The sequence below is a fragment of the Ictalurus furcatus genome, chromosome 1, assembly GCF_023375685.1.
Source record: "Ictalurus furcatus strain D&B chromosome 1, Billie_1.0, whole genome shotgun sequence".
Classification (NCBI taxonomy): domain Eukaryota; kingdom Metazoa; phylum Chordata; class Actinopteri; order Siluriformes; family Ictaluridae; genus Ictalurus; species Ictalurus furcatus.
The window spans coordinates 27,329,838-27,344,718 of NC_071255.1; the positions used below are offsets into that span (position 1 = coordinate 27,329,838).

The following is a 14,881-nucleotide window of genomic DNA, read 5'->3' on the forward strand; positions in this document are numbered from 1 at the left end:
AAAGAAAATGTCCTGTCTAGTACCCAGTTAAATCTGATTTATTTATTTATTTTACAATTATTGCATAGTTAAGTTTCCACCTGGTTCAAATAATATTGTGTTTTCAGATTTAAATCCCAATTCCTTTTGTATTTCATCACACTGCATTCATCATGAACGGCCTCCTGCATCGCTCCGCCCGGTTTACTGATTTATTGAATTATATAATGTATGTGATATAATCAGGCAGTATGAGGTATTAACATGAGTTTGCTCCAGTGCCTGGAAGTGATATCGGTTTCTCTCTAGGACAGAAGAGCTGTTAATCATCTGTGAGACAGACTTAAACTAATGGCTGGCCTTTAAAGGGGTCCTAAATCCAGAGGAATCACTCGTCTTCTCCTCTCCCCTCTCCACTCTTTCTCTCTCTTTGCCATGAGAGCTGCTTTATTCTCTTCTACTATAGTTCTAGTCATGGCCTTTGTTCTCTTCAGTGCAGCACAGTAATTAACTTCATATTTCTCACTGTCCGTTGCTGCTGTATTTAATATTACATTACATTAGATTTGATCACTAAATAGCAGGCACACTGCATTGTGTTATCACACAGCAAAAGGGCAACAGCGCTCAGTGCTGGGAATTTATTTATTTTTTTAAAATAATGAGCCACGGCTGAATGTGCAGTGATGCCATTTACAAAATACGAACACTAAAATCTCTGATTTAGAAGGATTTCATTCTGTGCTCATTTTCCTAAATAAATGAGAAACTATTCATTTTTATATTACAATAGGGCTTGTTGGTGTAATACTACATTTAAGTAGCTGCTATAATATAGAGAGAAGTTCAAAACTTGATTGGCATAAACAAGGATTTGCTGTGAAGACATTCAATCCTGTCTCTGCTTTTATATTGTGTATGTTTACATGGCTTCAAGGTTTTAGTCTTACATGTGCTTTCAAACCTATAAGGTATGATATAACATTTCTGGGAGATATAATAATAAAGCAGATGCTCGTAACGCAGCAGTCCGTGTGAAAACACAATTAGGACACAAGAGAAAGTCTTCATTGCGAGCTGTGCACAATGCTTTGTGCATTTCCATAGTTTGTTGTCTTTTAACTGTGGGTGAGCTACTCTGACTATTACTAGGGACAAAGGATATATCAGATACACCTTTTTAATTAATGAATAAAATGCACAAACTGTTATTCATGCATGATAATCAAATTAGGGAGAAATGAAAGACTTTTGTAGAGTTGTTGATTGCAGATATCCAAGGGAAAGACAAAATGCATGCTTTCTCTTTTAAAGATGGGCAAATGAACACATTTTTCTGCATGGCTACATTAATACCTTCTCATATTTGTTGCCTCTTTAGCATCCAGCTCAATTTTTTTGATCATAGATCTGAGATGTTTGAAATGTTAAAACAGTAAAAGAAGTCAAGGTAGGGTCCCTTTCAGATTTTTCTTTTTCTTTCATCTGAGCTGTAGAAGAAGAGCCACTCGTATTCACGGTTCCACTGAAGTTTTGTTCTCCTTTGCCTTTCTGTCCCCTTTCCAATAAAAAGACCCCAGTCCGACCTGCCTGCAAAATCACCTCCATTTCATTTTGTCTCAGCATCTCAGCACCAGCCAATATCCCCTCTATTGCAGTGGGAAAGACTGGGCTTTTGGGCTCAGGCATGTTTGATCCGCTGGGTGAACAAACGTATTATACGTCCAACATAATATTTCACCAGTCTCCCTCTTTGTTCCTGGGAATAAATTCATGTTGATCTTTTTCTTACACGTTGACCATCATTTCGGTTTCCTGATGTGAATTTTTCTTTTTGTATTTGCTTCTGTAGAATCATTTTGTTCGCTTTTGTAGACTCAATATTCATTCCCCACTGGCTGAATTCAGCAGTCTAATATCTGGAAAGAAAAAAGCAAGACTACTGTCTCATACCAGGGGCTTTTATTCTATGCTGTTTAAATCCGTGCCATAGATGGTTCTGACCCTGGGATAGCTACACTCAGAATCAGAAAGCAACCTGCTTCTCACAAGTTGGTTTTTTGTTTAGTTTTTTTTTAAACTTCGCCCCAGGTTTCAGACTTTAGCTAGTGAGTAAAAGCTGCACAGACTCAACCAGTTTGAATCCCATTGTGTGGGTCGATTTGAAACGGGCAGTACATGCAAGAAAACTCTCAAACGTCTTGCAACAGAAAGAATATTGCATGGAAGAGTGGTCAAAAACTCCAGCAAGCGCTTAGTGGACAATTATGCAAAACGCCTACAAGAAGTCATTTCTGCTAAAGCGGGAAATACTAGCTATTGATATTTATCTTAAATATCTCTTGATATTTATGTTGAATAAATGATAACCATCCTTATGGTTTTGTTGAAGTATATTAACTTTATTAATAGGAACTATTTCAAAGAGGAGGTTTGCTTGTCCAAATATGTCAAAAAAAAGCCAACAATTTTGCATGGCATGAACTTGTTTTTTCACATGACTGTATGTATGTTTTCCTAATAAAAAAAAAACGGATTTCAAAATTTCTCCTGTTCACTCCTGTTTTGTTCCAGTGTGTACCAGGTAGTGGTAGAGGAAGAGCGGCCACGCCGAGCGCAGCGCACTGCTGAGATTCTGCGCTGCTACCCCATCCCCATCCACTTCCAGAACGCCACTGTGCTCAGCTCACCGTATTACTTCACCGCTGAGTTCCCAGCTTCCCGCATACACAGCTCTCTGGCTTTCACCATCGGAGACAACAAGACCTATGAGGGCTACTGGAACGCCCCACTGCTGCCCCATAAGAGCTACAGCATCTACTACCAGGCTGTTAGCAAGGCCAACTGGGTGAGTGCAGAGAAACCAAATGTGTGTGTATGTTGTGATGATGAGCACAGACTTTATGAGTAACCTCTCAGCTTACTGATAGGGCTGGACCATAACATGCTAGCTGAAATCACATTAACATAGATACATCTGTATCTCACTGAGCTTGTGGGCTAAAAGCATGCCGAGCTCTCTTTAGTTATATGCTATATGGTAACCTATTATATTGTTGAGTTCCTATAGTCTGTATAGACTATTTGACTTATCATGTTAAAAACAAATGAAGCATATAAATGATGACTGATGACAGTGTTTTCTGTTGTTGAAAAGGTTCATGGCTTTAATAAATAGCTAGAATATTATTTTACACATTATTATTAATGAGCCAAATATTTGAATAGTTGTATTATTTTCATGGGTGGGCATGGTGGCTTAGTGATTAGCACTAACCTCCAATGTTGGGGGTTTGATTCCCACCTCCACCCTGTGTGCGCGGAGCCTGCATGTTCTCCCTGTCCTTCAGGGTTTTTTTTTGCTCCCGCAGTCCAAAGACATGCATTGGCATTTCTAAATTGTCAATAGTGTGTGAGTGTGTGTGTGATTGTGCCCTGTGATGGGTTGTTGCTCTGTCCAGGGAGTCCCCCACCTTATGCCCCGAGTCCCCTGGGATAAGCTCCAGCTTTCCCGCAACCCTGATGGATTATTTTCATAAAATCAATCTATACTGAGGGGATTTGTGGAAGTTAAAGGGTCAAATAGTTTGGGAACCCTTGACATAAATCATTAACATGAACATAAAACAGAATTAGCCTAAAAGCTGGTCATCATCGCATAAAAAGAGAAAAAAGTGGGATCAGGATATCCCGTGTTGGATGGGACAAATACATTAATTTACGGTACAACATAAGAACTGGGAAAACATAACTATGGTTTCTTTAAAATGTTGGATGAATACCAGAACTTATGTTATATATTTATCCAATGATAAATGCATGCGCTGAGTTAACAACTGCTACTGTTTGCATAATTGAAATATACATCTTCTTTTCCATTATTTCAATACCCAAACATTCTACTACACATTAGGTCAATAACATGTCTCAAGGTTTCTTTTTATATTCCCCTTCCTCTAGTGTACATCTTTGAAGAACTAAATTCCAGTGTTCCTCTGACCTTCACCATGAACAGTCTATAGTTCCAGGCCTTAACCAATTCATTGTTTTGTTTAGCTTTTAATTAATATTGCATTTCTCTCCAAATGAAATACTAAAAGCCTATTTAATCAGTAAATATTAAAGAAGCAGAGTTTGCAGTGTTCTAAATGAAATAAAAAGCTTGGCCTGATTATCGTGGTCAGAATCCGACAGTAAATGGCCCTCCTTGCCGTGACTCCAAATATTTTGTAGATCATTTGCTTTAGAAACGCTTCGTTCCGCTGTGGAATCAATTTGTCCCTGTATGAACAGCGAATCAGAGACAGCAAGCTGTGGATTAGTATCTGATAGAGGATGATTTGTGATATATCACTAGCCCACTAGCATGCTTCTCCATCAAGCCCTTTTCCATCAGCAGGCTGATATGCTCAATTTAGAAATATTGAATTTCCAACCGTTAAAGGGGAATTTTGCACCGGTAGGACAGTGAGACTGGCAGAGGCGGATGAAACTATCAGCGAGGGGGAACGCTTTCATAGTGAGCCACTCAGTAGTACTGTACAAGGCGGCTATTCACGACTGCATTATTAACACTCCAGTTTAATTGGAAATTAGAATTATCAGCCATCTCCCTTTTTTATATGCAAATTGACCTTAATGAAAAGCCAATCCTTTATTCCAGTGCCAGCAAAAGAGAGCGGGGCTCAGGCCATTAGATAATTCACCGACTCTAATTGGACACAGTCAGCCTGCAGGGTATGAGTGGTAGTGTGTGTCTGGGAGTGTGTGTATGAATGTGTGTGTGTGTGTGTCTTCTATTTGCTGCTCATCTTATGGCACTTTACAGACACACATCCCTCCCTAATGACTGTATTCTTGTGGACGTGTTGCCACCGTGACTCAGTTTTTAAGTTTTTAACAGGGTATAGTGGAGACACACATGTCCAAAAAGAATTTGTGTGTGTGTGTGTGTGTGTGTGTGTGTGTGTGTTGAAGTAATTGTTACACCATGACATTTCAGAAAGAAGGCAGCTCTGTGCAAATTGCTTGCAAGCTCTCTATTGCTGGGTTCTATTGCCAAACACTTGCCCTGTCATGCCCTTTGACCCTGCCTGATTGCCCAGTTTTAACAAGGGAGGTGAAGTAGCTCAGTCTAGCTCAGTGCCTTTCTGCATTCTGTTTCTCAGCACCGACCATTACATGCAACTTCATCAATCCATTTCCTTGAGTCTTGCAAAGAGAACACTAACCTCCTAGTAAAATTCTAAGAAAAGATCACGAGGCTACAAGTGTGAACAGAATTCATTCATTCTGAATTCATTTGAAAGAGGATGATCTCTTGATGGCCAACATCCCGCCTCCCAAAAACATGCCAGTAGGTGGACTGGCTTGTTCTAAATTGCCCCTAGGTGTGAATGAGAGTGTGAATGAGTGTGTGTATGGTTCCCTGTGATGGACTGGCATCCAATTCAGGGTGTATCCCTGACCAGGATAGGCTCTGGATCCACTATGAACCTGACCATGTTAAAACGTTTACTGAAATGATAGAAAGCCCAAACATTACCAGGAAATCTACGACAATAACGCACTGAGTCTGAACACACTGTTATATAAGTGGCTATGTTTGGAACCATGCTTTATTCATGTTTGGCCTGCTTCCACTGTTCCTCTTCACCTCTATGTGTCAGTCCTGTCTGAACCCATTCTGTCTGCCCATGTGGGTTGTGTTTGAGCATCATTTTTTACGATCAGAACTTGTGGCCTGAGTGCTGCCGTACCTGCTCCTCATCATCCTGCCTCCATCCTCAATAATTCACAGCCCTGTAGTTTAATTTGTCATCTCTTCAATAATGCATCAGGCCTCACAAGTGCATTTTGCTGTAATAAAGCTAAAGGGATTAAAAACTAGCTCTTCCATCACTTGCTGCATTTTGAATATTCATGTCCCCGGGTTCCTTTTTGTTTGTTCCTGTTTTGTAAGACAATGAATGCAGCTCCATACACTGTCATCGCTTTGTCTTCTTTTCGTCTATTGTTTTGTCTTGTTTTGAAATGTCAGGGGAAGAAGCACACAGATCCTAGTTTGGAGTTGCTGAGTTTTGTGTAAGGAAGATGCTTTTCTTCTACCATTTTCACACATCTACTGCTAGTGATGGACTAGTTCTTGGCTGCGATTTTTTTTTTGTTGTTGTTGTTGCTAGTTTCAACTTCTCTACTACATGCTGCTGAATTCAGAATTAGCTGTTTTTTATTCAATGCTCCTTAGCTGTGCTGTCAAACACAAACCAAGAGTAGATTTAAAGCGAGGCAGGAAGAAGCAGCTGCAACTCCTATATGGCCTTCCAGTCCACTTGCAGATTCTATAAATAGGACACAAAATTTTCTTAAGCAAAATCTGATCCCCAAACACACTAGAGAATTGTAAATAAATCCGTTATTCGTGTGTAGATTTATACAGCAAAATCAGACACATGAAATCAAGACGCTCAGCAGAGTATAAGGGGAAAAGGAGACTGAAGGACAGCCATGAAGGTTAATGTGTTGCCCTTTTTTGCGACAAAAAAAATAACTTGTCCTTTTCTCTCTCTGTCTTTGTCCTCACGTTCACTTTCTGTGCTGCTCTCTCTCTATGTCTCTGTCTCTTTCTCTCATTCTCTCTGTCACTCTCCCTGTCCTCGTTTCTCTGTCTCTCTCTTTCACAGGAGACAAAAATCGATTGCGTTCGTGTGGCCACTAAAGGTAGGACTGTCTTACAATCATCATCGTGTGAAGCTTGATTATATGTTCCTAAACGTGTGAAAGATCTCCTGGTTCTTTTCGCATGTCTGCAGAAATCCCTGTCATCTCACCTGGTTCTCACGTCTTATCGAAGCATACTGATGCTAGTATATGACAGTTCAATATGTATGCTTCAATGCATCAATATCTAACTCTTATTAACAGCACTGACATAACACAAGGTGCTTCACTTTTGTATTGATTGGTTATATTTTCAGCATAAGCCCAACAGATACTCTTAGGAATAAAACATGATGACGCATGCTGTTATAAAATAATCTACGATGGGGGTGTTGTGATGTGGTCCAGTGCAACACTGAGTTTAAAGTTACTAACCCAAAGTAGATTATTTTCCAATAACAGCATGTCCTGAATTGTTGTATTCCATTTATACCACAGTGATTTGCCAATTTCCAAAAAAAGAAACCAGAAAGTGCAAAGTAGTTTTTCCCGAAAACCTGCAGAAAACCTGCTGACTGTTACAAAACACTGACACTGGAGGCTCCTTCCATATGTGACTCCTTCCATGCATCTTCTTACAATAACCATATCATTTATTTTAAAATCCATTAATTATTAGCCTTAGATTATATGCATGTAGATTATGTGCGTACCTTATGTACGTAGATTATGTAAGTCCCTGTGTATGAGTTGTTAGTCTAGAAATGATAACGTATTGGTAAAGCACATCAATATACAATAGCACAGTAACTACAATAAGAAAATGAACCACTTCCACCACGTAGCGCTAAAGAAATCACTACGATTAATATCTGTGGAACGCATTTAAAATCATGTTAAAATGCTTCAGATACGCTGTGTGCACACTTCCATCCATTTCTCTCTGTCTGCAAGATTCAATGTGATGCTAATTCAATAATGACAATAAGGATCATCAACAGTAATGAATGCTTATTATCATTCCTATGATTATAGCATCATCAGACATTTAATTCATCTTAGATGAGCTCCTAGAAGTGTACATAAAAAAGGCCCCTTAGCTTAGTTTCCGGCACCTTCCTACTTATGGCTTCAATCAGTGGCTTGATAATGCAGTCAGAATCCTATACTGTAGCTAAAGGAGAACAAATGTGAGCGTTATCCTAGCTCTAAAGGCAAGCATATTGCTGGAGCAGAGTTTAATGGTGCTGTCGGGAAACACTGCTCCTCCTGACAGATGGATCATAGCTCTGCTGAAAGTTGAAGCACGTTTGATTTCGGGTCCCAGAACTACTTGGCAGTGGTGCAGTCCTGACCTCCCGTGGACCATTAGCAAACACTGAAGGCACTTAGGAAGCCACAGGCTCATCCAGGCGCTAGCCTCAACATCGTTTGGAATTTAATTGAGCACAGATGGTAGATAATCTATTTTCCTTACTACATGCCATCACTCTTAATGGTGCCAGGGCTGTGCTATGCAAATGAGTGCCTTTTCACTTGATTTTTCAAGACAGTCGCAGACAGCAAACGCATCTAAATACTCCTCTCCCCTGAGCAACAATTACATGAAATGTTTTGTTCTCATTTCATTCTAAAATGATGTGCAAATGAAAACATACAGCATAGGCATGAAATTCTGTCACTCTGATGGGACATAGTCAAGTAAAACTCTTGGAGGTGTGTTGTTATAGGAAAATACTCACTGACAGGGTGGGGTTATGTGGCCCGATGCGAAGTGGGGTTACTGGTAGCACCCTGCAGTTGATTATTTTCCTATAATAGCATGTTCTGACATGTTTTATTCTCAAAACCACAGCAAATAAATGTGTAAAAGAAAAAAGACATCATATTTTATCCGTTTATAGTTACTTTTAATACTGCGGCAGGTCCAGAAAACAAATTAGTTCCTGTAATCACTTATGATGTCGCAGCTATAAATAGCTATTTAGAATTTTTTTCCCCCTCACTCTTGAAGGTAATAAGACAACAAATGCAGCTTGTCATGTTATTAGGAAAAAGTGCTCTCTGTGCTGAAGACTCTCCTGTGGCGGAAATCTTTCTGACAGTTACAAAGCACTTACACTGGAGACTCCTTCCATAAATGTGAAATAAACGTCTCTGTATGCAACACTCAATATCAACGATTAGGCGCTTTTCTTTTATTAAGTAACAGCATGTTTATCCATTTATTATGAGGTTTAGATTATGTATCCCTATATCCCAAATCCCTATGAATTAGCTGTTACTCTAGAAAAATTAACATACAGTATTGCAGCCAGTGCATAATTATAAAAACCTGCAACCGGCATTAGTGTCAGAGCTACCATTATAGAAAATTGATCAACAACCTTTTGACTAATCAGAATCGTGAATTCAGCATCACTGTGGTATAATATATACTAACAAGCATATGGCTGTAGTGTAAGGTGCCTAAGTTCAAACAGGCAAAAAGTGCACATAATCTCAAGGACATACACAGATTTATCAACTGATAACTGATCGACTTAAATGTGTTGAATAACATTAGGCTTGTCTGTCTTTCTGTCTGCCTAGCACTGTGACTAAAGAATATATTTGGCCAACCTCTGGCTTCAGCCTGCCCTTCTTTCTCTCTATATCTCTCTCCTGTGTGCATGTTTCCCTGGAACTCTCCTTTTAGCCGCCATTATTGTGACCCAGCTCACCACACCGTACGTACGCATCGCACCGGCTGCAGGCGACAGCCAGCTAACAGGTCAGACCTCCCTCTGTCCACCCTCTTCTCAGCTCTGTGTGTGTGTATGTGTGTGTGTCACTAAACCACGAATGGATGTGGGTGTGTGTGTGTGTGTGTGTGTGTGTTTACACTACTCATCAATGGTTTGAAGACTCCTAGCGATTAGCATTTTCCTAAACCTGTGATGATAACTTAGAAACAATTTCCAAACAGTTATAAATGTTCTAAATGCTTTCTTCATATAAATATGTTGTCTTTTTTTTCTAGTCCGTTCCCCCGTAGATGCTTTGCCGTACCCCATGAACTTCTTGCTGATGTTTAGTTAAAGTTACATTACAGTATTTATCAAATATCAGCTTTGAGTTGTCATTGGGGTCAGTGCAAATCAAGTATTACTCGACAAATCAAATCAAACCATGTCCCCATCATTTTGACAGGTAGTGTTTTGCCTTGTTTGAATGTTTAATCTTGAAATTTAGTTTTAGACTAAATGCACGTTTTATAAAAGTGTTTTCAGCTTTCTAAAAAAAAAAAAAAGCATCAGATCTTAACCAGTAGAGAGAGTGCTCTCTGTAAATCTCTCTCTACCATTTAACAGTGATCTTTGTGCTGTTGTGCTTTCGGTAAACTCAACGTCATTTATCATTAGTTTACTACGTGCAATTGATTCTTTGTTTTTGTAGCAAGTCTCAGTTGTCTGAGATATTCCATGCTCGGAGAACACTCTGGTTCAGGCCACAATGTTTATTTAATATTCATCTAATGGAGAAGGTCAGATCGTATTGGATTAGCCTTGGTGTTCCTTTCTGCACACTTAATACCATTTTCAGACCTAAAAAAAAAAAGAGCCACTGACTCATTTTTATTCAGCATTAGAATAGGATTTCCGAGCCGAGTGGAAAGAGGGAATCAATACGGCACTACAAGGCCGTGTGAATCTCATCCCTTTGTGGGGCGAAGCTGTTGTGTTCAACCTGCTGTCAGAACATTACATTTAAATATTTACCAGCCTCGGTGGGAATGTGTTAGATGGAAAGTTTCTGGGGTGTTTTGTTGGGGTGGCACGAAGAATCTTTTAAGAACTGCAAACTTTTTTAGACTATAAAGTATGGAAGTGTTACTGTTTTTTTTTGTTTGTTTGTTGTTTTGTTTTGTTTTGTTTTTGTGCTTGGATACTTGCCACGTCTGAATAGATTGAATTTGGGAGGATGTTGGAGCTGGATTTTTATACACAGTTGTGCTCATAAATTTACATACCCCTTGCAGAATCTGCAAAATGTTTTTTTTTTTTTTTAAAGAGGGATCATTAAAATTGCATGTTGTTTTGTATTTAGTTCTGCCCTGAATAACCTATTTCACATAACAGATGTTTACATATAGTCCACAAGACACAATAATAACTGAATTTACAGAAATGAACCAATTGAAAACTTTGCATACGCTTGATTATTAATACTGTGTGTCGTTACCTGGATGATCAACAACTGTTTTTATGTTTTGTGATAGTTGTTCATGAGTCTCTTGTTTGTCCTGAGCAGTTAAACTGCCCACTGTTCTTCAGAAAAATCCTCCAGGTCCTGCACATTCTTTACTTTTCCAGCATATTCTACATATTTGACCACTTTCCAACAGCGGCTATATGATGTTGACAGATATGCATTGTAGGCTGATTGGCATTTCCAGATTGTCTACAGTGTGTGAATGTGTATGTGATTGTGCCCTGTGATGTGATGGGCTCCCTGTGGGAGACCTTGTTCCCTGGGATAGGCTCCAGGCTCCCCCATGACCATGTGTAAGATAAGTGGTATGGCAAAAGGATGGATGGAATAGGTTTAAACTACTTTTGTCCATTTGTAAATAATTCAAGTCCAAATAGGAAACTTGTTTAGTATTTAAAAGTAAACTGCATCTCTGACTATGTCGGAATCTCAGGTTGAATTTGTGTTTGTGTATGTGAATGTCTGTGTTTCCATGTCATTCACCTTTTGCCATTAGAAGTGATGGGTTTGTTTACTCTGTGCTGAAGGAGCAGCTGTTATGGCTGTAGGCTGTCTAAAGAGCTTCCCTCCCACTCATTGCTCTCAGAGGCCACACGTCCCTCCGGCATGTATACATAAGCGTCAGCACCTCTGCAGCAGCCAGAGAGGCTCTGCACTCTACTCTGACTATACTGTATATCTTCCCTGAGTGGGTTGCTCTGTGAATTACTGATAATTACACACAGCCATGAAACTTAAAGGAAGGCGGAAATGGAAGAAAGGCAGCACAAATCAGAGTGCTCGAGGTCTGATACCTTTTCATGTTCTTCAATTCAGTTCAATTTTCAATTCAATGTGATTTGTAAAGCGCTTTTAACAATGGACATTGTCTCAAAGCAGCTTTACAGAAATATATAAACACAGGATACAGATTTTAAGTGTGTGAATTTATCCCAATTGAGCAAGCCGGTGGTGACTGTGACAAGGAAAAACTCCCTAAGATGATATGAGGAAGAAACCATGAGAGGAACCAGACCCAGAAGGGAACCCATCCTCATCTGGGGAACAACGGATAGTGTGAAAGTAAAAGAAAGTTCGTTATGGTTTTTATATGAAGTCTGTTTGTTGAACTAGTCCACTGTTCATTAAAGGAGATTTAAGTGCAAAATTGTATGTGGTAATTGCAGTCCCAAGGCCTTAGTAGCAACCGTAGTCCCAGCAACCACAGCGAAAATGTCCATGTGGAATTGAGGTCCAAAACCATTTCTATACTACTTCAAGCGGTACCATCCTCAGCAATCTCCAGGCTATAGCCTCCAGTTGATGAGCTCTCCCTCCAGAGGTAGGGCATCAGGATGGATCAGGCAGGTCCGGAGAGCAGAAAGGGTCAGGATCACTGGCATCTCCATAAAATCATGTGTGGCTCGACAGAAGGAGATATAGATGACAGAAACCTCATTACTGATTCCTCCATTGCATTTATCATGTATCAGATTTCAAGGTCTGATGCATAGTATGCTCTTTCAGACCGTGCTTGAATCAGATATTAAGCCATAACAGCTCGGACATGTGGTTTAAAGCAGGGAATGTTACTACTCACACATAACCAGATATAGTAGAAAATCAGTGCAAAGCTGCAAAGGACATTCTGCCATTATCAGATGATACTTTCCCTTGTATTTGCCATTCTGAGAGGCTGATGGAGTTAAAGATGATATGCAAAACAACCTTAAGATTGTAACACATATCCTTACTCCTACAAGGCATTTCATGCTCCATAGTTATGGACCGATCATGGCTATATATATAAAACAATGCTGTTTGATTGTTTTTAATTGCAGTGATAAGTTTTTAGCTCTTATGCTCATAAAGCTTTTTCATATTTTTTAAGATTGAGTGAAGTTAAAGAGATGTTTATTATCATACAGTTTTAAAAGCAGAAGCAGAAGTCCCCATTTCAATCCTGAACTTGGGTTTCTGCCGGAATACTGTGTGGAGTTTCACATTTTCACCCTTTTGTATACGTGTATTTCCACTGGGTTCTCCGGTTTCCACCCACTGACTCGAAATTGCCCCTAGCTGAGAATGACGATGCTACTGAGTGTATGTGATGACCTGGCATCTCATCCAGTGTGTATTCCCGCCTCACGCTCAATGTTTCTGGTATAGACTCTGGATCCTCTGTGACCCTGACCAGGATACAGCAGTTACTAAAGATGAATGAATAAAATGTGTATTATTTGCACCAAATTCAATCATTCCCAGTCAGTTTGCATCTGGCTAATGGTTTTAATTACAGAACATTTAGCCTAATGATAATGAGTCTTTATTGATCACATATACACAGTGAAATTCTTTTCTTCGCATACCCCAGCAGCAGAGAGGGCTAAGGGCCTTGCTCAAGTGCCCAACAGTGGCAGCTTGGCAGTGCTGGGTCTTGAACCCCCGGGCCTTCCGATCAGTAACACAGAGCCTTAACTGCCAAGCCACCACTGACCCTTGGCTTGGTGACAAGCACTGTTAGCCATGGGTTTACACATTGTAATAGACTTCATTTACATTTGTTTTTTTAGTGCTAGGTTTTATTTGATTATACTACTACTATATTATAGCACTTTTTCACACCTTCAGGGTTGGGGGTTCAAGTCCCACCTTGGAGTTTGTATGTTCTCCCCATGCTTCGGGGGTTTCCTCCGGGTAATCTGGTTTCCTCCCCCAGTCCAAAGACATGAGATGTAGGCTGATTGGCATGTGTGGCCCTGTGTAGGATAAGCGGTACAGAAAGTGGATGGATGGATTACTTAAACTAACATTAACTAGCTTGTCAGAAAAGTTGGCTAAAGTCAAACAGTACTGCTGAAGAGGTAATATTAGCTAAGTTATCTACTTAGCTAGCAACATTAATGCACTGTTTAGGTAACTGGTTAGCTTAGCCGATATATCTAAATAATGAAGCTGCAATTATGTTACACTTTAGGGGTTTTTTTTGTGTTTGAGGGTGCAATTGTTTGACCAATGCCTTTTTTTCACCCAGGTACAAATGCTAACGCTGTTAAAAGAAAAAAGAGAAAAAGAATCACTTGTTAAATGCAGGTCATTGTCGTACAGAAGCCTGTGTTTCTTCATCCCATAATGCTAATAATCAGAAGAATATAATTGCTCTTGAAATACTGATCAGATTTTGAGCCCATAATTATTTAATTAATGCATTGTTAACTAATATTATATAATCATATCCCCAATTATCCCCAAGCATCCATAAAGCTCAGACATCATAAATTATAATTGAGTTTTCATTTTGTAGAGTATAATCATATTGTTAAAGTTATGTTGTGTAATAAGTTTAGCTCTCAGAAGTAAGGCAAAAGATGTATGTCACTCTGCGGCCCTCATGGTCTCACCCCGGCCATCATCGACAGGAAAGCTGAAATTTGCCTCAAAATTAGACCTTGCTCAGTGCTACTAAGGTGACCACGCCGCTCAGGCTGGAGTGATGGATGTTATCTCACACTGATTGAAAAAGTTGAGCTGGCAGCAGGAATAGTTCTGTAGCCAGGGCAGAATTGAATGGCGTGTCCCGACTATTTTTCATCCCCTACTCATTTGCGGCGCTGGAAATGGATATTTCACCCGGTTTATAACTGACATGCCATCACATTATACAGTAAACAGGTGAACGCTCGCCTCTCATCACCCCCTGCTCATTCTCGTACCACATTATCTGTGTACGCTGTATATGTGTGTTCCTCTCAATCTGTCTCCCTCTTCTTCAACACTGATGCAAAATGCTAGGTGCTGAGAGGTGCTGGTTATCTTACTTGAACAGATATTAAACTCCTGTGCCCATAGTGTGATCAGCCGTCACTGCCTGCTCGGGGGTACAAATGGCTCCGGAAGGAGTTATTCTCTCACTCTTTTTTTTCCCTCCCTCATTTCGTTGGCTTGTTTTTGGTTCTTTTACATTGCCACTCACCATATGTGACCCAGATTTGAATATCCAAAGGCGATT

At 39.8% G+C, this 14,881-nt stretch overlaps 1 protein-coding gene across 10 annotated transcripts in view; it reads left to right on the plus strand.

Moving 5' to 3' along the window:
* The window catches only part of LOC128613893 (receptor-type tyrosine-protein phosphatase mu-like), a 235,340-nt gene that overhangs the window by 160,823 nt on the left and 59,636 nt on the right, over positions 1-14,881 (plus strand). For 5 of the 10 annotated variants that reach the window (XM_053635055.1, XM_053635064.1, XM_053635095.1 and 2 more), the window contains exons 12-14: positions 2,554-2,827; positions 6,663-6,699; positions 9,338-9,412. In XM_053635055.1, coding sequence (XP_053491030.1) covers positions 2,554-2,827; positions 6,663-6,699; positions 9,338-9,412 — 386 coding nt within the window. The remainder of the gene's footprint in view (positions 1-2,553; positions 2,828-6,662; positions 6,700-9,337; positions 9,413-14,881) is intronic. The other 5 variants (XM_053635088.1, XM_053635122.1, XM_053635106.1 and 2 more) reach the window with 1 other exon arrangement.